This window comes from Ambystoma mexicanum, chromosome 2p, assembly GCF_040938575.1.
Source record: "Ambystoma mexicanum isolate Mex_15411 chromosome 2p, UKY_AmexF1_1, whole genome shotgun sequence".
In the NCBI taxonomy this organism is placed as follows: domain Eukaryota; kingdom Metazoa; phylum Chordata; class Amphibia; order Caudata; family Ambystomatidae; genus Ambystoma; species Ambystoma mexicanum.
In genome coordinates, this window is record NC_090923.1 from 1143361536 (window position 1) to 1143389521 (window position 27986).

At 50.6% G+C, this 27986-nt stretch overlaps 1 protein-coding gene across 3 annotated transcripts in view; it reads left to right on the top strand.

Annotated features, from left to right (window-relative positions):
* Window positions 1–27986, top strand: part of LOC138567235 (ceramide kinase-like) — a 276517-nt gene that overhangs the window by 246439 nt on the left and 2092 nt on the right. For 2 of the 3 annotated variants that reach the window (XM_069645230.1, XM_069645231.1), the window contains 3 exons: window positions 9310–9398; window positions 10076–10275; window positions 16678–16868. In XM_069645230.1, coding sequence (XP_069501331.1) covers window positions 9310–9398; window positions 10076–10275; window positions 16678–16868 — 480 coding nt within the window. The remainder of the gene's footprint in view (window positions 1–9309; window positions 9399–10075; window positions 10276–16677; window positions 16869–27986) is intronic. The other variant, XM_069645232.1, reaches the window with a different exon arrangement.

A 27986-nucleotide genomic window follows, 5' to 3' on the forward strand; every position in this document is an offset into this window, starting at 1 on the left:
ATAGAGTCCCCATTTACTTTGCCCAAGCATTCCCGTGCAGACTCGGGCTCATTTCAGATTTACATGCTCTCCCGCACCTCAGTATGTCCTCCACACAATGAACGTGCACTGCGCTACCCGCATACACAAATTCGGCACAGTGGAGCTTCGGCACCTCCAAGATTCCCCAGCTGCTTCGGCAAACAATGCATTCCTTGAAAGCTTGCCTCTGGTTACCTACGCAACCTTTTCCTTCGGTTGTCTGAACATCCACAACGCTGTGAGGGTCTTTCCTCTAGGCTGCCGGCATGCGCTGGCACTCGCACTTGAGCTGCTCTCATCAAGCACTAGCGTGCACTATAGAAGCCCGAAAGCTGCACTCCGCCAAGTAAACAAACTATAATGTAGTTTTCCGGAAAGCGCGCAAACTTCAATTAAATTCTTAATGTTGTGAAATCTTTCAAGTGATTCAATTAAATTACTGAGTTCCAAGCATAACATGGGAATGTTTCTGAGCAGGCCATGAAATGGTTTGGATCATTTCTGGTAAAAATATGTCAGCGGGTGAAATTTGGGGGCTATACCTCAGACCCTATTGTGCGAGTTGTGGAGTCCCGCAGGGATGCTCATTATCTCCCCTGTTTAATTTGTACATGTGACCCGTGCTGAACATTTTGAAAAGTCATGGCTTGAATTACCACTCGTATGCCGACGACACACAAATCTATATTAAAATTGATAACATCGAAGAGGGCTTCATCTGGAAGGTATAAACAAGTGGATGGCAAAAAACCAGCTCCAGCTGAATGCAGCCAAAACTGAGGTTATCCTGTTTGGACCTAGGCAGCAGGTTCTGGCTGCAAGGAAATCTTTTGCCCCACGTATCCTCGGTGAGGAGCTTCAATTTGCTACTAAAATCAAGAACGTAGGCTGCCTATGGCAGGAGAACCTGAGCAGCGAAGTACAGGTTGAGGCTAAGGTTTAGTCAGTCTATTACTCCTTGCGGATGCTCCGTCAGCTTTTACCATTTATTCCAGAGGAGGATCATGCAGCAGTGATGGGGGACATGACAAACACCAATTTGGACTATTGTAATAGCCTTCTGATGGGCATCCCTGCAAAACAATTTTATAGGCTTCAGAAGGCCCAAAATGCAGCAGTCAGACTGATTGGCTGGCTTGGTAGATCGGCCCATGTTTCCCCTCTTCGTAGAACACTGCACTGGTTGGCAGTGGAAGACCGCATTAAATTTAAGGTGGCATGCTTGATCTTCAAGTGTGTAAATGGATTGGCCCCGGAGTACATAAGCACTAAAATCTGTCCTCACAACCCCATGAGGACACTCCGTTCAAGGGGTCAGTGGCTCCTGAGTAGTCCACGCTCAGTATTTGTTTCCAGAGGTGATAGAAGATTTGCTGTCTTCGGTCCTAGACTCTGGAATAGCATACCTTTTGGAGATTAGGGTCTGTCAGACACTTCCGCAGTTTCGGAAGGTCCTAAAAACCTACCTGTTTACCTGAGCAGCTTACCTGGTGACTTCCCACCCTCCTTTACTGTTGTGCTATGTGTTTATGTGCCTTTATACGGTTAGGTCCGTCTTGAGCGTGTTATAAATATTCAAAATCAAATCATAACTTCTTTTCACAAATAAAGGTACTTGGCTAAGGATTCTGAACTTCCTCTCGCTTTCCTGCATTTTCTGCTGTCCTAGAATCTTCCGGGTAACTAGATACTTAATAAACAGCTGACATTCCACTTTACTTCATTCTTAATCCTAGTTATGGCCTAAACTGAAGAGCTACAAAAAACAGAACCTTCTTGTGGAAAGTAAACTGATGAAAGGCAGTTTAGAATCTTCAACAATTCCCCTTGACTCCTCTGCAACCAATCAGGAGTCAGATTTCTTACAGCTATCTTGCCCAAGGAATACTCCTTGACTCTGAATTACACAGGTTAAGGCCCAAACCAAAGTTAAATAATCAGTATTAAAAAACAGTAATTGCAACCCCAGTACTCACCCATTGTGCATGGAGTCAATGGGCCTCATTACGATTTTGGCGGTAGCCATACCGCTATTGGCGGCATGGCTGCTGCCAAAATCGGGTCCGGGTTCCCAGAATGGGGAATTACAGGGCCATTCCGAGTTCGGAGGGCACGGTAATTCCTCCCTCCAGGAACCCGGGCCCGGACCTTCCCCATTCCCATTTTATCCCCCATAGGGCTGAATGGGAATGGGAGAGGGAGCAAAAAATGGACCGATTACGAGCGGCCCGTTGTTTGCTCCCTCTTCCCCTCGCGGGACCCGCTCTGCACGTCTGGTAAAACCAGACGTGCAGAGCGGGTCCCGCGAGGAGACCTCGTAATGTAGCGGAATGGTGTTAACGGGTCCGCATCCTTTTGCGGCACCCGTTTACCCATTCCGCCACAGTTGTAATGAGGCCCAATGTCTACCATGGAACCTGACAGAGAGTCAGTGAAAGAACCAATCAGGAGAGAGTGTCTGCAAAGCCTGCAGTGTCCAACTGCACCCGAAGTGCCCACAGGAGGTGTTGCCAGTCAGAGAGAGAGAACGCCAGATACGGCGTCCCGGCCCACCATGCGCACTAAGCGACTTCAGCCAGGCAATGCTGGCAAGCAGCCAAAACAGTCTGGAACAACCACGAGAATGAAAACCGACGGCTGTGGCAAAGCCCAGACAAGAACCTGCCTACAGGTCCCATCCCCAAGACAGCGGGAGAGAAGAGTTGCTGACACATAGTCCAGTTGACGAGTCGTGTAAGCAGCTCCACAGCAAGAAGAGGCTTGGGCAGACTCTGCACCCCTCCTGAGGAGCACCACTCCATGCAAGCAGGTACGCAGTGGCTCCAGTGGCACGGGAGGCAGACATCAAAATGGGAAAGAGCGAGAAGAGCCACAGAGTGGGGAGCGGAAAAGCAGCAAGCCCTGGAGTGGGGAGAGATCGAAGAAGCCCAAGAGTGGAATTGAGAAGGAGGCAAACCCCGGAGGCGGGTAAGAACGGAGAAGCCCCAGAGTGGGGAGGGAAAGGAGGAACGTCCCAGAATGGGGAAAAGTGGAAAGAACCTCAGAGTGGGAAAGAGACTGAGAAGAGATGGGAAACAAGAAAGACAGTGGGTACAATTGACAATATGTGTGCAAGAATACAATAGGACATGTCGTTGCTCTGATGAGAAGACAGTAATTGCAATAAGTTAGGGTCAGCAAAAGGTAAATATTTGCTCTTAGTTTGAACACCAGTGCACATGCCACTTTTACCGGTGCTTCCATTCTCATTCCATTCTCACAAATCCAGTTTGCAGACCAGCCAAATATAGTAATTGCACTGTCATTATGACTGGTGCTATGACAAGCAATGTACATGTGCCAAAAATGAAGTTCTATGGGAAAAGGGCTGTCGGCTCCTTTCACGCATAGCTGCCTGCTATTGTTTTGCAGGCAGGCTGGGGCATGCTGGATCTGGCACCTGGTTCACCTCAGCCAACCTGCAAGCCAATGACAGATGCTGCCTGAGGGAAGAGAGTCTTTACTTTGGTGTCAGAGGCAGGCTGGAGATTTGCTGGTCGTCTAGACCAAAGGGCTCCACGGCGGGTATTGCTCGCTCCACTTTCTTGCAGCAGGAGGTAAAGCTATTTGACGAAGGAAGTCAATGGTAGGCAGTGATGGGTTAACTAAACGTGATGGAAATGCCATTATGTGCCAGCTAGAACAATGGAATCGTCAATGAACTGCGAACTAGGCAAAATGTAAATTGGTAATGCTATTTTAAGTGGGGATACTGGAAACCGACAGTAAAGTACTAATAGCTTGGTTCAAATACACATACACAAACTGGGAAAGTCTATTATTTACTCATCAAAATATTGCGTGCCCTACTGTTGCTGTCCATACCATTTGCTATGCAACGGATAGCGTCCTCATGCATGTTGCACTGCATGTCCGGATTCAGATTCCAGTGCTTTGACTATTTGCCTCCCCCCTTGACTCCTCTGATTAAATCAAATCGTTCATCCCATGACCGACTGGGTTTGTCCTGTCTGTTCGGTCGGTTCTTTGTGCGCCCTGAGGTATTTGGTGTGTTACAAAAGTTTAAATAAATAAATGCATACATATAAAAGACCTCTTCAAATTGGTACAAATGGAAAGCACTTAACGTGTTGATGTCGACATCTTTAAGAAGGATACATGGGCAACAATTTGTTTAGAAGTTTGATTACTTCAGTAGTGGTTGCAAACATATTGCATAACCTTTAAGAAGGGTGATGCCCTGATATTTAAGGGATACAGCCTTCTATAATATGTCAGGTCCCCCTTATGAACAAATGTATAATTGTAGTATTGTAGAGCAGGTATATCTTCTTTAACCAAGCATAGCCTCATGTGTCCAGTGCAGCTTCATGTACTCTGGCCCTGCAAATATGCCTTCTCCAGCATGGGGTCTGGCATGGATTCACATGCTCATGAATACTCCCCGTCGTCAGGCAGGGAATCCTCGGTAAAGAAAAAATCAGTATCAGTTTCGTTTCTGATCTGTCTTTCTTAGTAATAACCAATCACTGGTCTCTGGGTCATATTGCCCCCAGCCAATGACTGCCCTCTCCCTATGCCCCGCCCCTGGCAGCCATCCTCAGATTTTTTCCGCACGTTCAAGTGTTGGGATTCTTCGTGCTATATCTCTCTAGCTTTTACTGCGTTTTGTGTTTTTTTTCAAGAGATTTATCTCATTTTTTTCGGTCAATCGAGCCACAAGCTCCACTGTTTCTACTTCCGATCAATGGGGACCCGTTTCGTAATTTTCTACGCCCCTCAAGGGCGAAGTTTTCGTCGTATTACGCTTCTCGGAGGATTCCAGAAGTTTCTGAAGCCTACCTCGTGGACATGGCCCAGGAGAAAGGAAGCTCGACACCCGGATCCAAGCTGTTTAGGAACTGCCCTGGATGCGGATTACAGAATGTGTTAGAGGACGAGCATTCAAAATGCCTCTACTGCCTTCATGGAGACAAAACACACGTGGAGAAGGACTGTGCGTTTTGCATGAACATGGCGGATCGGACTATGTGGGATCGTCGGACCTGTCTCGCCAGCTGGCTGGAAGGAAAGAGCCCAGCAGGTGAGAAGAAGAAGAAGAAGAAGAAGTCTGAGCGGTCTTCTAAGTCCTGTGAGGGCGCTCCGGCGACTGGGACCCACCAGCAGGCAAAGCACCGTGAGTCCGCGGGCACCGGGAGCGCCGAACGGTCGGGCTCCTGAGCTTCCAGGCAGGGCGCACCTTCACCGGCGCAATCAACCACGATCCAATGCTCTGGCTCGGGGAAGAGAAAGTCTGAGAACCCGGCTAAGCTTCTGGAGAGGCTCCGGTCGATCTCGAAGGAACCAGCCGAGGGGGAGCGAAGCGGTGACCCTACCCCCAAGGTGAAGGCCTCAAGCGCACCCAATGTGGTGAAGGCCTTGATTTACCCGGCTAAGGCCTCTACCGAGGTAGTCGCAACGGCCCTGGCGAAGCCTGTGGAGGCTACCCCAGTGGAGGCGACCTCGGGGCCCAGAGTTTCCCTGCCACCGCGGAGGGAATCCTCTTTTCAGCCCATCGAGAAGACCCCCGTGAAGACCCTGGTGAAAAAAGAGGGGGGCGGCCGGTGGCCGTTACGGACACAGCCACCGAGGAGGAGTTGGTGGAAGTTGGGGAGGCCCCATCCCACGGGAGGAATCCCGACAAGGGGGACGAAGAAAGTGACAGTGGCGCAGACGAGGCTCCCGTGGAGGAGGAGCAACCATCGCGCCCGTCGCAACCCGAGCCACAAGACAACTTGGTAATCCAAACCATATGCACAGTGATAAGGACGAGATTGCCCGTACCCCCAACGGATGACCCAGCGGAACCAGGCCCGTCGGAAAGCCCTCCAAGCAAGAGGAGGAAAGTTCATCCACCCCTGCCCTTCCAGCCCCCACGGCCTTCTCTGCCGTTGTCTCCTTCTCCTTCCCCCCCATCCCTGGGGATGACACGGGAACAGATACGGCCACGACAGGGACGGGTGACGACGGGACGGACCTCCCACCACCACCACCACCTCGTCGGGCCTCCCCACCCGACGAAATTGGCTCCTTCCACGCCATGATTGCCAGGGCATACAAGCTTTTCCAGCTCTGCCCCGTAGAACAAAAGAAGGAAGGATTCATCTACCAACAGGCCGAGGCCAAAAGGAAGATGGTCCTCGTGGTGCCTTTGCTGGATGACATCTGGGATGAGGGACTTGTTCTTCTGAAGAACCCGTCCACGACACCTGTCAAGAGGGACCGGTACGAGAAGAAGTACCGGGTCCCTGAGGCCGCCCCCTTGTGTCTTAGGGCACAACCGACCCTGGATTTGGTTGTCTCGGCAGGAAGCCAAGAAGAAAGCAGGGGGGGCGTCGGCCTCAACTTCTACTTCCCCACTGCACGGCGAGGGAAAGAAACTGGACACCATGGGACGAGCCATCTCGTCGGCGGCGACGATGATTAAGGCGGCCAACGCCCTAGCTATTGTGGCCTGCTACAACAGGGAGTTGTGGTACAAGATCTTCCCCTCTGTTGGACTTCCTACCGGACGACAAGAGGGCAGAGGCCCTGGCGATCCTACCGGAGGGTGAGGTGGCGTCGGACCACGCCATAACGGTAGCCACGGACATTGCTGACACCGGTTTCCGCCAGTTGGGTAACGTCGTTTACATTCGACAGCGGGGGTCGTTCATGGCGACGGATTTCCGCCAAGACGTGCAAGCTAAGGTTTTGGACATGCCCTTCGACGGGAACAATCTGTTTGGGAAGACAGTGGATGAGTCACTGCAGGCCATCAAGACCGACACAGAGACGGCTCGGGCCTTGGGAGTTCTGCAGCAACGATGGCCACCCTTTCGGAACTCCAGAGGCAAGCAAGGTGCCTCCAAAGGATTCGGCGGCAGCTCCTCGACATACCGTCAGGCGGCCCGCTCCTCGTCGCAGGAAGCCTACAGGGGACGAGGCAAGTCAGGTGGATCTTGCCGTCATCGCCAGTGAGGCCAAGGCGGCAAGGCCGCTGCCAAGCAAGATTGAACCCGGCCGTTGTGTCGGGCCCCCACCGGAGCACCGCAGTGGGAGGCCAGCTGACGAAAGTAAAGGAACTTGTGCAGTAGGACAGTCCCCAAGGAGAGGCGCCAGCAGACATCAGTTCAGGAGTCTTGGCCTGGGCAACTGAAGAAAAGAACTTACAATGGATCTGGCGGTTGCTCTCGAGTAGTTGGACGCCCAGCAGAAGATCTCAGCACTGGCTCATTGGTGCCTTTTTCAAGGCTCGGTTGTTGTGCAGTAGACTTTGCTCCGGCTCTCAGTCCTTGTCTCGGCTGCGGTGACTTTAAGGAGCTAATTCCATCGCCTGGAGTTCCAGGAGGGTGCCTGCAAAGTTTCTGATGAAACCGCACTTCAGAATGTGTTGCACTGCAAAATGGCACAGGACCCCAGGCATTGGTGAATTGCGGGTCGAGGAGGTCACAGCTCTTCCAGGGTGGCCGCAAAATGCAGGTCGTCTTGGGACTGGTTAGACCCACGAGTCAGGGAGGAAGTTACCTGCTTCAGTGCCTGCCTGTCAAACAGAGGCTGAGGTCAGGACTGCAGCAATTACTCAGACGGCTCTGGCGGTCTCGGGAAGTGGCTGTGTGTGTTGTCCTTCTTTGGATCTTCAGTTCCAGTGGTCGATGCAGAGTATGTGGTCCAGGACTCTCGTCTTTTATGCAGGAAAACTGTCTGAGCCCAATCACCAGACATGCGTGCATTCATTCAAACTTGGGGGGTGGCTGTCCAGTGGAGACAGCCAGCCTCCCTGCACAAACTGGTTCCAGGCAGGCACACTGCAGAACAAGGACTAGGGGAGTTTTGGTCACCTCCCCCACTTCCTCTCCTTTCAGGCACTCAGACAGCTTTGGTGGTTTTCCAATGGAAGCCTGCCAAAGACAAAAGATCCATCAAGACCTCCCCCACCCAGGCAGGTAGAAGAAGGTTCAAGAAAGACCAAGTCATCATAACAGGTCTTCGAAAGTACAGCCACCACTTAGGCAAATGGTGACCCTAGTGTCCCTTATCACAGCTCTGTAGGCAGCCTGTAATGAAAGTCCACAAAAAGTCATGCAAAAAGGTATACTGCCATCAGCCTCTCGGATGAGCTTTGATCAGTAACTAAAGGTTATTGTGAAAGTGAGAAAAGGGATACAATGTTTCCCCTCGGCACTCCACTTAAGGTGGGGTGTGCTGATCTCACAGAATAAAATACAGGTGAGACAAAAAGTGTATTATAGGCAGACAATTTGTTTGGAAAATTTCATCCAAATCTGTCCAGCGAGTCAAAGGTTATTAGTGATAGAATGTTGGGAAAAGTGTTTGCAGCCTCCTGTTACTGCCTGGAAGCCGTTGGGCACAGGAGTCCTGTTGTCCTCTTGACTTATGCTTCCCGAGCTTCATGGTCTCTCGTCCTGGTAGGCTGTGCGTCTCCGACAGGCAGTTCAGTCCTTCTTTGATTTTTATGGCACAAAGGGAACCACGCCTGCGACGAAGTCTATACGGCTGCAGTTCCGTTTTGTATTGCTCTTCATTTTTCCTGTGCCCCACCTCGTCTCAGTACTCGGATTAGCTAGGTTTCTGATGTTCTTCTTCGTCTCAGTACTTTCCAGGACCTTGAGGTAGTCTACTTTACAACAGTACACAAGTCTACTGTCTACAAAGTGGATAGGAGCAGAAGGAGAGTCTAGGGTATCTGGGGGTGTGATGTTCTCATAACATCTATACCACAGATGGTCATTTTTCTCCTTAAAAGGGGGGGGGGTTCCTCCCCATGAGAACCTCCTGCATCATAGCACCCCCAGGGGCACTATGGAGTATCGGCCTCACCTCTCTGGCCTGATGGGAAGGGGTTCCCCCATGGGGAGAAGTGACAACATTCATGATTCGTCACATGCCCTAGTCATATACATACACACACAAATGTGTAAGTAAAGTGTTTGCTTTATTGTCCTGATAACACTGTTTTACTTTATACGATCCCCACATACCCTTCCTAGATAGCTTGGGACTTAATTGCACAAACACAGCCACCAACAGTGAGTCAAGGTAGCGGTGGTGGCCTGTTTAAGCTCATCATTCATATTACCTAGCCCCTGGAATCGAGAATGCTCGGTTGTACTTCCTTTAAAGCCTGATGGTTACTCTCTCCTGGTGCGAGGATGGAGAAAAACGTTTGACTGACCAAATTGCAGCCCTTCTGGCTAAGCGACGGACCACAGCCATCTTTTTCATCACAGCTTTCTTTTTCTGTTCTAGGTGCCTTGTCTGCTCGGAGTCCTCAGGAAGACTCAAGGAAGACGCTGATGAGGCCGAAGCAATCCAAGCAGAGCAACGTCAGATCCAAAGTAAGTTCCTGAGTCCCACTGCATACCCAGATCTGAACATACCCCATTATATCTGGCCGAATTAAAAACCATAGCCACCTCACAGACAATGAGCAAACAAAACAGAGCATCTTCTTATTACACACTCATTGTAACAAGCACCGCAACTTCAGATCCAATGTGTGGTGCTGTGCTCCACCTCACAATGCTCAGAGCAAGCACATTCTCAGAATAAAACCAGCGAGCAGCTTGAGGTGCAGTGATCCTCCTCCTTTCCCTTGGTCATTTCTATTTCTTGAACTGCTGACGGGAGTCTCCCCTCATGTACCTCCTTTAGTTCCCTGCCCTGGAAATAGACTTTGTAGTGGATGAGGAGAATTGATTTCCTGTCCTGCTGCCAGTCGTGACACATATATGCACTCACTAATCCACAAGTTGCTAAAGACTTTCCTTCTGTCCCATCACTGGGTTTCGAACCTGAACATGGACTCCTGAGGAGTCCCTCGGTCATTGCCATTACCTCACTCCCCCGTGAAGTGGCTTCTCCATGCATCCCAGTCTGTTGTATATCTAGAAATGGATTCCTGATGCAGTGGAGTCTTGCTATCTCTATCCTGTCTTCAAAACACATACAATTCCACTCCCGGTCAGCCAGGTAGCTTTTTCTGGAATAACCATATCCCTCTGCTTATTCACAGATAGCAACTGGCACAGTGTGGAAGGCTCCTTTGTTGGCATAAACCTCACCGGCATCTCCAGTGCATGTCCAAAGAGTCCTGATGGACTGTCACCCACCGCTCACCTTGCCGATGGCACTGCTGACTTGATCTTGGTGAAAAAATGTTCCATGTTCCAATTCTTGCGACACCTGACCCGACACACCAACCAGAAGGACCAGGTAGGCAAGAGCTGGTGAAATGTACAGGGTGTGACAAGGAAGGCAGAGATTGATGGTGATCATCAGTACCTACCATGGAAGGTAGAGCTGCAGTGATGCATGGCAAGGGTTGGGGGTGGATAGAGCAATTGGTGATCCAGGGTCCTGTTAGGGAGGGAGTGGCATCAATGTAGCACAAGGACAAGAATTTGGCAGGGTCAACAAGATGTGTTGGAGGTGATCGGTGTGCCATGATGAGTGAGGGAGATCCATGTAGCATGAGGGCTGGAGCTTGGGTAACTCACTTTTAGGTTCGATGTTGTTGAGCTAGGCATCTATGTAACAATAAAATGACGCATAGCACATGAGAGACTCTCATAGAGAATGTCCGATACAAAAGCCTTCAATCTCTATGCAGACAGACTCGGGTCTGAAGGTTTCAGTTCCCAGTAAACATGATCCAGTATGAGCAGTTCAGAGTTATTTGAAGTCAGATTCTTAACTGTAAGCAGCTATTCTCCAGCATGGGGTCTGGCATGGATTCACATGCTCATGAATATTCCCCGTCAGGCTGGGAATCCTCGGTAAAGAAAAAAATCAGTATCAGTTTCGTTTCTGATCTGTGTTTCTTAGTAGTAACCAATCACTGATCTGTGGGTCATACTGCCCCCAGCCAATGACTGCCCTCTCCCTGAGCCCCGCCTCTGGCAGCCATCCTCAGATTTTTACTGCACGCTCAAGTTTAGCTCTCGAGTTTTTTACTGCATTTTCACGCTTTTTCAGGAGAATTTCTCATTTTTCCGGTTTAATCGAGCCCCAAGCTCCACCGTTTCTACTTCCGATAACGGAGACCCATTTCGGAATTCTTCTACGCCCCTCAAGGGTGAAGTTTTCGTCGAGTTTACACTTCTTGGAAGATTCCGGAAGATCTGCGGCCTACCTCAACGGACATGGCCCCAACACATAAAATGACGCATAGCACATGAGAGACTCTCATAGAGAATGTCCGATACAAAAGCCTTCAATCTCTATGCAGACAGACTCGGGTCTGAAGGTTTCAGTTCCCAGTAAACATGATCCAGTATGAGCAGTTCAGAGTTATTTGAAGTCAGATTCTTAACTGTAAGCAGCTACTTCCCCGGCACGTTCGACCACGAGCCAGCGCTCTGGTTCGGGGAAGAGGAAGTCCGAGAACCCGGGTAGGCCGCTGGAGCGGACCCGGTCGATCTCGAAGGGGGAGCGAGGCGCTGACCCTCCCCCCCAAGGCGAAGGCCCAGGACGCACCTGAGGTGGTGAGGGCTTTGATCCAACCGGCTAAGGCCTCTACCGAAGTGGTTGCTGCGACCCTGGCGGAGCCGGCTGAGACTACGCCAGTGGAAACGGCCTCTGGGCCCAGAGTATCCCTGCCACCACGGAGGGAATCCTCTTTCCAGCCCATCGCTAAGACCCCCGTGAAGCCCCCGACTGAAAAAGACGGGGGGGTGGTGTCCATTTCAGACTTGGAATCAGCCTCTGAGGAGGAACTGGTGGAAACCGAGAAGGGCCTCAACGAAAGGTCCATAGGCCTCAACGAGAGGTTCATAAGCCTCAACGAGAGGTTCGAGAAGGTTCGATCCCAGGGGATGGTTCCCGCTGACTTGATCGAAGATGGCGACGAGCAGGGCCCAGTGGAGCGGTCATCCCGTCCGTCGCAGCCATTGCCCGAGCCCCAGTATAGCTCGGCGGCCATTTTGTTTGCAATCCAATCCTTATGTACCGAGATAAGGACGAGATTACCACGCACCCCGACAGAGGAGCCAGAATCAGGCCCGTCGGGAAGCCCTCCAAACAAGCGGAGGAGAGTCCACCCCGCTCCGCCCTTCGTACCTGCGAGACCGGTGGACCCCTCATCCCCATCGCCGGACCCTAGAGAGGATACGTCGACGGATACAGCGACGGGGACGGACGATGACGGCGGCAATGACACGGCGGACATCCCGTCATCACCCACCCCTGCGGGCATCTCCAGCCGACGAGGTTGGCTCTTTCCACGCCATGATAACCAGGGTATCCGAGCTCTTCCAGCTCTACCCTGAAGAACAGAAAAAGGAGGGATTTCTGTACCAACAACAAGAGGCCAAGAGGAACACGGTCCTCACGGTGCCTTTACTCGACGACATCTGGGACGAAGGGCTTGCTGTCCTCAAGAACCCTTCCACGACACCCGCCAAGAGGGACAGGTACGAGAAGAAGTACCGAGTCCCCGATGCCGCCCCCTTGTGCCTCAGAGCCCAGCCCAGGCCAGATTCGGTCGTCTCGGCAGCGGCTAAGAAGAAGGCAGCTGGCGCGGCGGCTTCAACTTCCACTTCCCCGCCGGACAGCGAGGGCAAGAAGTTGGACTCTATGGGACGACGAGTCATCTCGTCGGCAGCGACGACGATTAAGGCAGCCAATGCCTTAGCGATCGTATCCCGCTACGACGGGGAGCTCTGGTTCAAGATAGCTCCCAGGCTAGATTTCCTGCCTGATGACAAAAGGGCAGAGGCCCTAGAAATTCTGCAGGAAGGCGAGGTGGCGTCGGATCACGCCATAACGTTGGCAACGAACATTGCCAATACCGGATTTCGCCAACTGGGCAATGGCGTTTGCCTCCGACGACGAGGGGGGCTCAAGGCGACAGACTTTCGCCAGGACGTCCAGACCAGAGTGTTGGACATGCCGTTCGACGGCAACAACCTTTTTGGTAAAGTGGTGGACGAGTCTCTACAGGCCATTAAGACCGACTCAGAGACGGCCCGGGCCCTTGGGGTGCTTCAACAGCGACGGCCCTTTCGGAGCTCCGGAGGCAGACCGGGTGCCTCCAAAGGATCCAGCGGTGGCTCCTCTACTTACCGCCAGGCGGCCCGCTCTTCCTCCCAGGAGGCCTACAGAGGTCGCGGCAAGCAAGGGGGATCCCGCCGTCGTCGCCAAGGAGGCCAAGGCGGCAAGGCCGCCTCCAAGCAAGACTGACCCGGCCAGGTTGTCGAAGTTCATCAGAGTGTGGGAGTCCATCTCCACCGATCGTTGGGTGCTGGACACCCTGGCCAACGGGCACTCTCTGGAATTCCAAAAGAAGTGCCCTCGCATTCCTCCCATGGCCAGGAAGGAGAATCACGTCCTTCAACTGCTGTTGGAGATAAAGGCGATGCTCAAGAAAGGTGCCATCGAGCTCTTCCGCAGGAGGCTCCGGGGCTCCGGAGTGTACTCAAGGTACTTCCTCATCAGAAAGAAGACAGGCGGTTGGCACCCCATCCTGGACCTGCGTCGGTTAAACAAATACATCAAGGCGCAGAAATTCAGGATGGTCACCCTCCAGCACGTGCTGGGACAGCTAGAGGAAGGCAACTTCCTATCGTCGTTGGACCTGGAGGATGCCTACTTCCACATCCCCATTCTAAAAAGGCACAGGAAGTTCCTCAGGTTCGTGGTTCAGGGACGCCACTACCAATTCAGAGCCCTACCGTTCAGATTAAAGTCAGCACCCAGGGTTTTCACCAAGAGCCTGGCACCAGTGGCGGCGCGGCTGCGCCTGCAGGGGATCCACGTCTACCCCTACCTGGACGACTGGCTAATCCGGGCGAGGACAAGGGAACTTGCCGTCGAACATACGGCAAGGACCGTCCGGTTACTCACAGAGCTGGGGTTCGCCATCAACTACCCCAAATCCCACCTGGTTCCATCGCAAGTAGCACTGTTTCTGGGAGCGAAGCTCGATACAGTGGGGCAATTGGCCTCCCCTTCAGAGGAGAGGACCAAAACCATCCTGGGCAAGGTGCGGCGCCTGTAAGCCACGGACGTGGCCAGGGTGAGGTTCCTCAAGTCACTTCTCGTGATGATGTCCTCATGCATCTACCTTGTACCCCTTTGCAGACTTCGGATGCGTCCGCTACAGGAGTTCCTCGACGCCCGCTGGTTTCAGGTGACGGGCTGCTTCGAGGACAGGATCCCTCTCGAAGAGGAGTTCCGTCGGGCGATCCTATGGTGGGGCACCCGGGCTCACCTCACTACAGGCACGGACTTTCAAACCCCGGCGTTTCAGGAGATGGTGACGACGGACACCTCTCTGGAGGTTTGGGGGGCCCACACCGGAGATATCCACGCAAGACGCCTTTGGCTCCTGGAGGAGAGGTCTCTCCACATCAACATCCTGGAGCTCCGAGCAGTGTTCTGGGCGCTCAAGTCGTTTCTTCCGTCCCTCAAGGACAAAGTGGTGAGGATCTTCACCGACAACACCACCACGATGTTCTACATAAGGAAGCAGGGGGGCACCAGATCCCCAGCCCTATCCAAGGAGGCCCAGGATCTGTGGCACTGGGCCGTCGCCCAGGGGATGTTTCTGGTTTCCTTCCACTTGGCAGGAATAAAAAACACCATCGGCGACTCACTCAGCAGGGAGCTGCGCTCGTGCCACGAGTGGGAACTGCGCCAGGATCAAGTGGATCGGCTCTTCCAACGATGGGGCAAACCCCAGATCGACCTGTTCGCGATGGCGATGAACTCCAAGTGCCAGAGATTCGCCAGCAGGTTCCCACAGCCGAGGAGCATGGGCGATTTTTCTCATTCCCTTGAGACGGCCTGTTTCTATATGCGTTCCCTCCATTGCCGTTGCTGCTCCGCCTCATCAACCAGCTCAAGAAGTCCAGGTGCAGGATGATCCTCGTCGAACCGGCGTGGCCGAGGCAGATCTGGTTCCCGGACCTTCTGGACTTGTCAACGCCCCCACCTGTCAAGCTGCCGGCGGACGCAGATCTTCTCTCCAGAGAAGGAGGCGCCATTCTCCATCACGACCCACAGTCGCTGAACTTGCAGGCCTGGCTCCTGCGGCACTAGAGTTTGGAGGGTACGATATACCGGCTGATTGCAGAGAGGTTCTTGCAAAGGCCAGGGCATCCTCAACTCTCAAGTGTTACGGTCATAAATGGAAGAGGTTCTCTGTCTTGTGCCGTGTACAGAAGATTAACCCTCTGCGGATTACGGCCCCTCAAGTACTGCCGTACCTACTGTCGCTGGCCAAAGCTGGACTGGCTCACGCCTCCATCAAAATACATCTGGCTGCCATCTCCCGATATACCAGGACTACGGGACAGGCGTCCTTGTGGTCTGATCGCCTGGTGAAGGAATTTATGAAGGGACTATTCCGATCGTTCCCACCGGTGAAGGCTCCTGCCCCGGCGTGGGAGCTTAATGTGGTGCTGACCAGGCTCATGGGGGCCCCATTCGAGCCTATGCATTCGGCGCTTTTGAAGTTCCGGTCATGGAAGACTGCGTTTCTCGTGGCCATCACCTCCGCATGACGAGTGGGAGAGACCCAGGCCCTATCTTGCAAGCCGCCATACTTGACTTTTCATGACACGAGGTTGGTGCTGAGGACGCACCCCTCCTTCATGCCCAAGGTGCCGTCGGACTTCCACGTCAACGAGACCTTGATGTTGTCAATTTTCTTTCTGTCGCCTTCGACGACGGCCGAGAGGACTTTCCACTCACTGGATGTAGCTAGAGCGCCGAAGTTCTACGTGGACCGCACAAAGAGTTTTCGGAAGACGTCACAGCTGTTTGTGAACTTTGGATCTGTGAATCAAGGGAAGGCTCTCTCGAAGACTTCCATTTCGAGATGGCTCTCCGGCTGCATCATGCACTGTCACCGGTTGGCAAACCGACCGCTGCCTGGCCGTCCGAGAGCCCATTCGACCAGAGCGATCGCTGCTACCACGGCATTCCTGTCTGGTGGGCCCCTGCTGGACATCTGCAGGGCTGCTACGTGGAGGTCGACGCACACCTTCACAAGATTCTACTGCGTCAATCGGGACTTCAGGGAGGAGTCCAGGGTCGGCCAAGCAGTGCTGCGCAACCTGTTCACCTAAGGTGAGCCTGGTGAGGAGGTAAGAATTGCTTAATGTTGAGTTTTGGATGTAATGCTTAATGTTGAGCCTTTGCCACATCCCGTGGTTGTGCATGTGTGTACTGCTATCTATTATTTTATTCATGAGCATGTGAATCCATGCCAGACCCCATGCTGGAGAAGGAACAAGTTACTTACCTGTAACTGTTGTTCTCCAGCATGGGTCTGGCATGGATTCACATACAAACCCTCCCGCCTACCCCTCTGCGGCTCTTCACTAGGTCATACTGCCACTTTGCGGGCTACCAAATCTGAGGATGGCTGCCATAGGCGGGGCTTAGGGAGAGGGCAATCATTGGCTGGGGGCAGTATGACCCAGAGATCAGTGATTGGTTACTACTAAGAAAGACCGATCAGAAACGAAACTGATACTGATTTTTTTCTTTACCGAGGATTCCCAGCCTGACGACGGGGAATATTCATGAGCATGTGAATCCATGCCAGACCCATGCTGGAGAACAACAGTTACAGGTAAGTAACTTGTTCCTTCCTCTTTCTTCTTACAGTTCGACCTCCCGTTTGTTGAAGTACATCGGGTCAAGGCCCTGCGATTCACACCGAGGAGCCTGGAGAGCAATGTAGAGCAAGACATGGCTAGAAAGAAGAGTTTCTTCGGGAGGCTGTGTGGGGCGCAGCCTACACAGAGCTGCTGGAACTGTGATGGGGAAGCACTGCCACATGTAGATATTAGTGTCCGGTAAGTGAGAACTGGGCATTGCAGTTCAGAAATTGACCAACTGTCGCATCTGCCAGAGGTTGTAAGAGACCACGTCCCTAGGTAGAGTGGACTCCCATCACTGGAACTGGTTCCTTTATAATAAAAAAAAATGTTTATAGATCTCTATATATTCACTCTTACTCCCCTCTTCTAACTACGACAATCCTCCTCCCACTACTACACTTCTCCCCCACACTACCACACAAACCCCCACTCTTACACATAGTTTCATCCATTTCACATTCACTCCTTACAATATACTCTCTTTACTGGGTTATCTCACAATGACACACATTCACACTACAGAACCACTATCGCTCCTGAGCCGATACCTCACCTGCTCCAACAAACTCCCCCACAAGCCACCGCTCCTTGCTTCCTCCTGAGAGTTTCTTGGTCGTCGTCCAAGAGACCAGCAGAAGGAAGCACACCTCCCTCCTTCGGGATTGTTCATTTTTCCCTAGCCAATCTGTACTGCTCTCCTGTCTCTGGGTTGTGCAAGCTTTGAAAGGGGGCTAAGCCTGCCCACTCTCTCCACGCAGGCTCACTGTGTAATATCCTTGTGTCTCTGCAGGGCTGTGGAGGTTAGTCTCTGATCCTCTCTGTGCATTCTATGTTCTTAAACTGGGAACGTTTGAAAATAGAGATACTAGTCAGTATTTGTGCTTGGAGACAAAGCTAGAGACAAGGGTCTGCAAAGACACCTGCTGGAACAACGGGAGTGCCGGAATTTGGGCCCTCCCTGCTGCCATCGTCTACATCATGGCTAGGACTGGTTCTGGATGGCTCCCTAGTAGGCCTCCCATCGTCCAGCCTAGAGGGGTTTGTCCCCTCTTGTCAAGGGCTGGTTACTGGCCTCATTCAGAAGCATGCAACCCTGCACTAAGAGGGTGGCCAGAGTGCTTGCACCAACCTCCCTGGGCCCAGCATCTGCCTGCAACACTTGGACACAGACTCACTGACTTATTTTCCTCTTCCCTGCTTATAGGGATGGATGCATTGCACCTGCTACCCACATGCCTGTATCTCGCACAAGTGTTCTTTACTCTTGGTTTATGTACACAGGAGGTGTACCTGTCCACATTCCAATGTGATGAGCACAGAAGCAAAACCACCAGGATGCCGAACCCTCCCTCTTGGAATGCTGTGGGAAAAGCCTAAGGGCATTGGTCAACATTCTAAGCTTGCAGAACAGTTGTTTAATAAGACCCTTTATTAGTTTTGCTCATTAGATCACTTTCTCTGAAATGTAAGCCAGAAAGTCTGTTTTTTTTTTCACCATCATCCCACATTTTCTGATCATAAATTACACTTCTCCATGCAGTACTTTGGCATCCAACGTATTAGTACCCAGCGGGAGCAAGGCCGCGGCCTCCATCAGGAGGCTCCAAACAGGGGCTTTACCACATGGTAAAGCACCCGCTCTGAGCCTCCTCGGAAGCGGTAGGCCGCCATCTTCCATGTGGAAATCTGGTACCCTCACATGCACCACCCCTCAACCTCAAATTCCACATCCTCCACCCCCTCCCCACTTAGCTTGCGCTCCTCGCTCCCTCAAGGGCACTGGGAACACTCTGTGTTCCCAGCACATCTCCTTTCCGGCAACGGCTGCCATGGAAAGTCAGAAGGGGACTATGTGTAGTTCCCTTCTCCCTGATCCATGGTGGCCATCTTGTTGTTTTTTTCAAGTTGAGGAACTGCAAACATGCTGTTTCTTAACTTGGGGGGGTGAGGGGGACTATTAGTATATTGGTACAATGTGGGATGAGCATTACAAAGGCTTGGATCATGAAGGTCCCCTCTCTGCTGGTCTGGTCACCACTTTCCTGAATGGCAGAGCAGAGGTGAGTTTCTTCCACAGTGAAATTGTAAACTGTGACAGAACCTGCTTAAATGGAGAAGTTTCTTATGTGAGCTACTGTTTAATGCCAGTGACTTTGAAATTGACCCCCATGGTCAGACCATCAGTTTAGGAAAATGCGCAAAATAGATTACGGATGTGGAAAATCCAATTTGGAAACAAATCTGTGATAGAGTATCCATCCCACTTGCTTTTTTGTAGCTATAAACGGCAGCTTCGGAATATATGGCAGGGGTGACTAAACCTTTTTGTAAGTACAGACCTAGTTCGAGAGCAGTGAAGCACCATACAGGGTGTGGGTAGCCAGCGTTTGGGCTGGCATCTTCTAACAGTAGCATAGTACTGTGAGTTGCGGTCTGTGTGGCCATTGGGATTAGTCCTTGGTCTGGTATTGAAAAAGCCACGTTTTGAGAGATTTGCAAAAGTCTTGGTGCCCACATCAGCACAATATCTCTACAGAATGAGATCCAATTTCAGGACATTCCTCCACGTCTGGTGATTTGAAATTAAAATCCTGCTGTCTTTACTTTTAATGTCACTTTTTAGCACTGAAACCCTCTTTTTCGATCAAAAGGATAGCAACATCATTAAAATGGCAACAAAGGAAATTATAATGTTAGTCATAATTCTCTCAAGCATGCTTTGGGCCATGTTGAGTTAATGGCCTTAAGCTAATTCAGACAAAAGTAATGTGGTTATTTGACTCATGTTCTTGAAGAGGTTTTATCGCTCATGCTATACTTTGTATAATGCCTCTTCCAATACTGAAAGTCCCCTTTATAATGGTCAGGGGTCAGAAATGCGAGGCGTACAACTTGATGGAAGTTTTACAACAAATTCCATATTTAAATTAAAAAGGTTGGACACATGCCTCACTATCCCTACCCTGACGAGGATTTCCCTGCAAAAAGTAAACTAAAAGAAAACACTCTAACTAAAGGTTTCTGTCCCTCACACTTTTATACACACCAAATCAATAAGGAATTAAATGGCAATTTAACAACCAACAGAGCAATACCATTCATAACACAATAGCTGCTTCTTCTGACAACCTGGGTGAATTCCCCTTTCCCAGATTTAAGCAGGTCTTTCTTTAAATGTTCAAAAAGGATGAAGAAATCCTGTATCATAACAAAAGAAAGGTTCCACTTCAGTTCTTTTACTAATCCAACTTGACAACTCAAAGTTCCAACTTGGATTCCAAGGATAGTTCACAATTGTATAACACTTTCCTCTGTCTGCTTGTAGTCAGGTTCTTGAGACAGCCTCTTGTCATCAACAATGAATAGTAAGCCACTTCTTTAACTGTAAAGCAAATGTCTTTGTCAGGATGTTTTAGCACTACTTCAACTTTAAAACTGCTTTCTCAAAACAGACATCAATCAAGCACCTTCATCAGCTTCAAAATAAAGTTATTATCGAGATGTTTTGGTACCACTTCAACCTTGTCATAAGTTGTATCCCACCACATTACTTTATGAGTTTTTACCTTGCTTACCCGCATGCCAGGTTTACCACTTCCACAATAATTGTTACAAATGCTCTCGGTCCGGTATACTCTCCTGCCAGCCAAGACAAACCGCTGCAGTTCACTGTACGGGTATACTCTCCAGCCCGCACAGAACCAATTGGCACAAAGTTACAAGACCTGGAAAACTCCCTTGTGAGGCCCAACTGCTACCTACAAATACTTCTGTGGAAAGGGTCAACTTCAAAGGGTTTTAATTAATAATATCTTCTGCTTCACAACTTTAGATCTAGAATTCACTTTAGGGGACACAAGAACCACACTGATGCTATTTATCACACCTGTGTGTTTGCCCCAAGCAAGGCAGGCTATGCTTCCTTCCTCCTGATCCTCATGTACCAGAAGGTCAGCCCTCCTGCCAATCCTGTTCCACCTTTGTATAATTAACCAAATGCTGATTACAAATCTTCCGCTTGGTATGTTTAGATTTCTTCCATTGACTTGGGTAACCCAGGGTATTTGTCAAGAGTCTTAGTGTATGTCCTGCTTGGCTTTGCAATGATGGTTTGGGTTCCCTTCTTTATATATTGCACCTTTGATGGTTGGTTATTCTTAACACCCATCATATAGCAACCACCTCGTTCATATTGAATCTTTGGGGTGTCTGTTTGCCAACTGCTTTTGTTTACATCAGCTTGGTATAGGTTAACATCAGTAATCAGTTTTACATTAGGTCGGTATTCAATAATGTGACTGGGTTCATGCAACGAGTAACCACGGAGCACTCCGGGGTCATAATTTGACAGTTTACTCATGGATGAAGTCTGCGTCCATGTACTTCACTGCTCCCAGTCTCATGCTCTTCTCCGACGCGGCCCAGCAACTTCCTCTGCATGTCCACCCGCGTTTGAGTACTCGCGGCTTCACCGGCATTCTGGTGCTCGCCTGCCACCATTGAACGCTGCACTTTGGGGAAAGTCAAAGGCGGGTGCGCTTTCCACTGCATGGCTTCTTCAGCCGGAATTCTCCCCAGTGTCTCAGTGCTCACCCGCCACCGCTGAATGGTGCCTGTTGGGTAAAGTGAAAGGCGGATGCGCTTTCCGCTGCGCGACCTCTGTAGCTCAAATCTCCTAACCACATGCCTCTCAAGGCTGACATCGTCTCTCGCCACTCTGGTCCTAGCGTTCTGGTTCTACCGCAATTTCTTCTGCTGCTTCGTGGAAAGTGAAAAACCCCACCACCTACTACTGCTGCTACTGCTCTCCTCCTGCTGCTGCCTCAGCCTCCTTCCACTTCAATCTCGTTCTGGATCTTGCTCCTAATCCCATGGCCTGCACCTGAGGGAACCTTTAATGCCTCTCATCCATCCTAGGATCTGGGTCATTAATCCCAGTGGGCTGCACTCTGCAACACTGTGCCTCTGCAGCCCTCTTCCTCGTCCCGGTATTCTGGGAATTCTAGGACTTGAAGTCCCTATCACAAAAGTTAGTTCTTTTGATGAGATTTTCCCCACAAAGTTCCCTTTTCTCCTCAAGCATTTTCCTAAAAGGAGTATCACAAGGACAAAAAGGTATATTTGGTTTCATAGAGAATTGATTTTTTTTTCAGTTTCAGATTAGTAGTTTAAGAATACAGCCCTCATTACAACTGAGGTGCTAAGTGCACCAACTTTACCACCATGGTGTAAACTACGTTTACACCATGGTGGATGGCGGATTTACCGCCCCATTACAAGGTGAGTGGGGCGGTAAATCCCCATTTCCCATTTTCCCTTCCCCATTCCCATTTTTGCCCCATAGGGCATAATGGGAGTGGGGAAGGCGCTAATTACGGCACCGTAAATTACGGTGCCGTAATTAGCACCAAGGTGCCTTAGCACCATGGAACTTAACGCCTGCAAAAAGCAGGCGTTAAGGTGGGAATCAGGCGTTAAGGGTTAACGGTGGCGTTAACCCTTAACGCCTGAGTTGTAATGAGGGCCTACCTCTGCAAGCTTTTCCTGAGACTCGTAGGATTTCCAATTTCTGGGAGTGTTACCATTTTGGTAAGAGCCTTTCTTACCCTTAAGACATGACTGGTTACAATTGTCCTCACTCACATTGTTATAATTAACACCTGGTCTCTTTGGCTACATGCCATTACATGTACTGGCATTAATGATACCCCTTTCCTGGAGGTAGACAAATACTGCGTCCCATGAAGTCCTCCTATTTCCCTGGGACCCTTCTCCTCCCAAGTGATCCCTCCCGGCTAACAGTGCCCCCAGGGTCAGGATCAGGAAGCACCTGCCTTTCCCTGGCCACCTGAGAGGAGACTTTAGGTAGCTTTTTCGTGAGATGTCCATTGGATTCATCACATAATCCTCTTTTTGTATTAAGTTGCAGTCATTTTACAAGCACAAGATTTATCTAAGAAGGTAAAAGTGTGAAAGAAGTATACCACTGAGATGAAGATTAATAACTAGACTAGAATTAGCAAAATAGTTCCCAAATCAGATTCATTGATATGATATGGCATTTATAACGTGCCTATACACAAGAGTTTCAAGGCGTGACGAGGCAAGGGGAGGAAACAGAGGGAAGACAAAGACAACGACCTTACTAGGCCCAGTGACATTAAGATCGTGCAAGAGCAGGGGGCAGGGGAAAAGTACCTGGAGGGCGGTTAGGGGGAGAACGGGCAAGTGCCGAACATGGGATAAAAACAAGTAGTGCGGGCAGCAAGTGGCAAGTGCGAGGGTTAAAGTGCAGACAGTAGATGTCTAGTTAGTGCAGATACAGACCAAAGTGCAAGGGTTGCCAGGAGACAGTGCAGGGGTGCAACCGGGCGGGCATGGACCTGGGCCTGAATTCAGAGGGTAGCCAGGTGACCAGTGCAGTATCAGAGAGGAGATCAGCAGGGGAGATGAAGAGAAAAGGCAGAAGCAAAGAGGAAGGTATTGAGGTGCTTGCGGAACCAGAGATGGTTCTACTCAAGTTTCAGAGAGGCGGGGAGGCTGTTCCAGAGGGAGGCGCCAGCCGAAGAAAGAGATCTGCCCCCCAACTCATTGCTTGGAGAAGCGACTGACCCTCAAGGAGTTGGAGGAGCGAAAAGCTTGAGTAGGAAGATATGTACGAAAATAGAGTTGGATGGATTGCGGCCCCAGGCGGCCTTGTGGACAATGCAGAGGGTCTTGAACTTCATCCTTGCAGCCACTGGGAGCAATGGAGAGATGTCAGGGCTGGAGAGATACAATCCCTAGGCTTGAGGCCAAGTACAAGTACAAGTCTCACAGTCCTGTTCTTTATGAGTTGTAGAGGACAGAAAGTAGAGGCAGGTAGATTTAAAAAGAGGCTGTTGCAATAGTCCAAGCTAGATAGAACGAGAGCTCTGGAAGTAGTGAGCTTCTGGGGGAAGGTGAGGAAAGCAAGAATACCTCTGAGGAGGTGCAGCTGGTAGTTTGACTTCTTAGAGACGTCAGAGATGCGAGGAAAGGAGGAGAGTGTGAAGGCAAAGATGACCCTGAGGTTCTGAGCCTCACAGGAGGGAGCAGGAAGAGGGCCAAGAGTGGCCGGCCAGAGTGTGACAGGAAAAGAAGGTGCAGGTGTGCCGATGAGGAGGATCTCTGTCTTACTAGCATTGAGGCAGAGATCATTGGCGGCACACCACTCCTGGATTGCGGCGAGATAATCCGGGATGAGAGAGGGCAAAGAGGCGGCAGAGCGGAGGCTGGAAGCAAGCTGAATGTCGTTCGCATAACACTGAAAGTTGGAGAAAAGAGCAGCAAAGCGGTGAGCGAGAGGTGCCAGGTATTGGTTGGACAGCCAGGGAGAAAGGTAAGACCCCTGGGAAACACCACAGGTAGAGAGTCAGATAGAGAGGAAGGACCCAAGTTGGACCTGGGAGGGTCAGTCCGAGAGGAAAGGGGTCAGCCAGAGCCTAATCAATGATACCCAGGTTATCACAGAGCCGGTTGAGCAGGATGGCATGGTTGACCTTGTCGAAAGCAGCAGAGAGATCAAGTAAGATAAGGACAGAGGGGTGATTAGCTTCAAGGTTAGAGACCAGGTCTTCGCGGATGTTCAGGAGAGCAGATCCTGTGCTTATGACTGATTGTCATGGAGACAACTAACATATTCAGTGTGAATATTAAACTGGGAGATGGCCAGCTTTTCCAAGTGTCTGCCCAGGAAAGGAGTAATGGAGCTCGGACAATAGTTAGCCGGACAGGAGGGGTCGGCTGAGGGTTTCTTGAGAAGATGATGCACAAGAGAGTGCTTCGGGGGGGAGCGGAATGTTCGAGTGGCGAAAGAGTGGTTGCAGAAGTCGGCCAAAGCTGGAGCGACGCTGTCAATGTGGTCCTTGATGGTTTTGGAAGAACGGGGAAGAACCTGTTTTGATGAGACTTTCATAGATCAGACTGGTCTAGAAACCTTGTCAGGGGTGAAAAGAGGAAAGGCAAAGGAGGAGAGGAGGCTACATGGAGGCTGAAGGTAGAGGAGAAATTAGAGGGAGAAGGAGGAGAGGGTGGACAGGATGTCCTGGGTTTTAGAGATGAAATGAAAAGCCAGGGCTGTGCAGAAGACCTGGGAGGGTACAGGAGAGGTAGAGACTGCAGCAGGATTGGCAAGCTCCTTGCAGAAGAGTTTGGGCCGAGTTGTTAGATGCCACAGAGATGCGGGTTTGGATATGAGCGCTCTTCTTGGTCAGGACAGTGACTCGATATTGCTTTTGGAGCAGGTGGCAGGTCAGTTTGTCAGAGGATGCACAGGAAGCCTGCCATTTCCTCTCAGCCATCCTACACTTGCGTTTAAGGATGACGGGGTCCGAGTCATACCAGGAGTTGCACTTGGCTTTGGGCTTCAAGCGGATCATCATGACAGGGGCAAGTACATCAAGAGTATCAGAGATAGAAGAAGAGTGGAGCTTGGAAAGTGCTTTGAGTCAGCCAGAGTTGTAGGAGGAGAGAAGGTGGTGGCGAAAGCCTCAACTGACACACGCTTCATGAGTCGAATGACCAAGAAGGTGGGTGGCAGTTTGGTGGTTGGCACAGCCTGAAGGGATGAGAGGAGAGGAGAGGTGAAAGTGGTCACTCCAGGAGAGAGGAGTGGTGAGAGGGATAGAGGGGGGGTGGGGTCTGAGGAGATCAGAACATCCAGAGTGTGCCCTGCAGAGTGAGTCGGGCCAGAGGGAAGAATAGAGAGAGAGTCAGAGGTCGCTAAAAAGTCCAGAGGAAGAATAGAAAGCATCCAGGTGGATATTGAGATCTTCAAGGAAGAGGGGTGGAGTGGTCAAGGCCAGTGGGGGGAAGAGGAGAGGTCCGCCCACTTAGAGAGGAAAGAGGTTATCTTACCAGGTGGCCGGTAGATAGTAGCCACAGTGAGAGAGTGGCCAGGTGAGAGAGAGAGCCTGCAGACCAGGCATTCAAAGGAGAAGTAGGCCTGCATAGGAATGATAGAGGCAGGAATCCACGCTCGGAAGATCAAGGCTACATCCCCACTGGAACGGTTGGGTCGGGGCACGGAGTAGATCTTGTAGCCATCAGGGACGAGGGTGTCAAAACTTGTGACAGAGCTCGCTGTGAACCATGTCTCGGTGAGTCCGAGAACATCAAGGTTGAGTTCTTCCAGAAGACCGCAGATGTCAGAGGAGTGTTTGACAGCGAAGTGAGAGTTGAGAGTGGAAAATGGAGAAGGTTGCCTACCGTAAAAGACTTCCGGGAAGGGGTAGAAATGAGAGGTAAACCCTGACGAAGTGTAGAAGGAGCCCGAGGGAGGGAAGGAGGAGAGGGCAAGGTAACCAAGGAGGAAGATGAGGGCGCCAGAGAGGTGCAGAGGGAGGAGGCAAGGGAGCTAAAGAAGGCAGATAAGGGACAGCATGAGAGGAAAGGAAATTGATAAGGCGCGGGAAGCGTCTATCAAAGAGGAGGGGGTTGGACTGAGGGCCTTGGACCAAGACGTTTGCATTCAGGTAAACATTAATGATGACCTTGGGAGTCAAAAGTGGGCCAGGAGGGCCTCCCACCGGGTACCACCATTAATGGGAGAGGAAGAAAAAGGACAGAGCACAGAGACCATATGAGGAGTCCATAGGTCTGGCGAAGGAACGTCAGAGGATGTTGGTGGGCGTCTGTCTGGAGGAAGTGCTGGTATAGATATCGGTGATAGGGAGGCCTGGGTTGGAGAACAGGATATCCTTTTTGAACAACTTCTTACCAGACTTGGTGAGAAGAGCAGGATAGTCAATAGAAACACAGTTAGAGAAGATAGGAGAAACAGAGAGCACCATAGAGGATGCAGAGGTGGGGGAGAAAGAGGAGAGAGGAAGAGGGGGGAGTCGAGGAGAGGGAAAATGGAAAGGGGGGAGACACTGGGTGAGGACACAAGGGGGGTGCAAGCAGATGAGACGGAACGAGACGCGAACAAGTGATAAATAATAACTGATTAACAAAGGGCTTGAGGGGACAAAGAGAAGAGTAATCAAATAGAAGTGAAACACAAACCAGTTAAGAGTAAGAATGAGGGGACCTAAAGGAAAAAGGACACAACAGGGGAACACCCAGGCAGAGCAGGGGCTGGAAAACGAAGATCAAGGGAACCTAAGGAGAATTGTGAGTAAACATACATAGGTAGTCAGTACTGTATATGGCTAGGACAAGGGCACCTAAAAGAGAAGGACACAGCAGGGAACAGGCAGAGCCAGGACTAGATAAATGGGCAGCGATCAAAGGGAACCGAGGGAGAAGAATAACAGAAACAAATGGAGGTAGACCGTACACATAACAGTAGTCAAGAAAGCAAAAACAAACAGGAACAGTGCAATAAGCAAGGGGCCCAGAAGAAGAAATAGAGCAACACAATGTAGCAACAGGGCCTGGGAGGGAAAGAGGGGGGAGCACAGAGGGGTGCCTGCAGGGGAGCAAGGACGCGCAGAGGGCGCGTGGTTGCTAGCGAGGGCACGGAAGTACAGGCGATGAAGGATTGCGAGGGAGCACGCGGGCTAAGGGCATGCGGGCACGAGCAAAGCCAAGGATGGAAGGGGCGCGGAAGCACACATTGAATATAAAAATGGATAATCTTGTCAAAAACGAGGGTCAGATTAACAGAACAGCACACGTTACACAGTCAAAAACATTTCCTTGCTTATTGTCTGTTCTAGTAATTGCTAACTTCATTACAGCAATTTCACGTGTAAAGCAAGATGTGTACAAAGCAACGAGCTCTGGAATAGACGACCACAGTCCAGCATACATAAATCAGAGAAAGTAGAGCCCATCAGCACTCTTAGTAATTAGCAATAAACAGCCAAGAACTTCCCCCACATTTCATCATGTTCCTCCATCTGATTTCATCAGTTGTAGAAAAAAACTTCAAATCCTGACAAATTGAAAAATTCATTGGGTCACTAATCTGTACCAGGAACAGTTTTGCTCTTTGATGACCAGAGTATATGTCAGAGTTCTTAAAATCACATCTTAAGAGACAGTCGCCTGTTTGAAATGCAACACAGCATATTCAGGTTATATTGTTGCGCTCTTTAGTTGTGATGTGCTTCGTGCATGGTCCTCTGCCATCTTGCGTTCCTGGAGTTGGTTCAACCTTGCAGTTGACAACCTACAGAGTTTCACCAAAGATGCTGCTGCTGTTCTGTGGTCCAAAGTAGAGCCAGGCTCACCCTTAATGGAGAAGTTAATCAAATATGAAGAAAAAGCAGCTCATGCACCCAAAGTACTGTAGTTACTAACCTGTTGATTTGGAGTTTTTGGTTTTCTCGTTTGGCCTTTATTCTA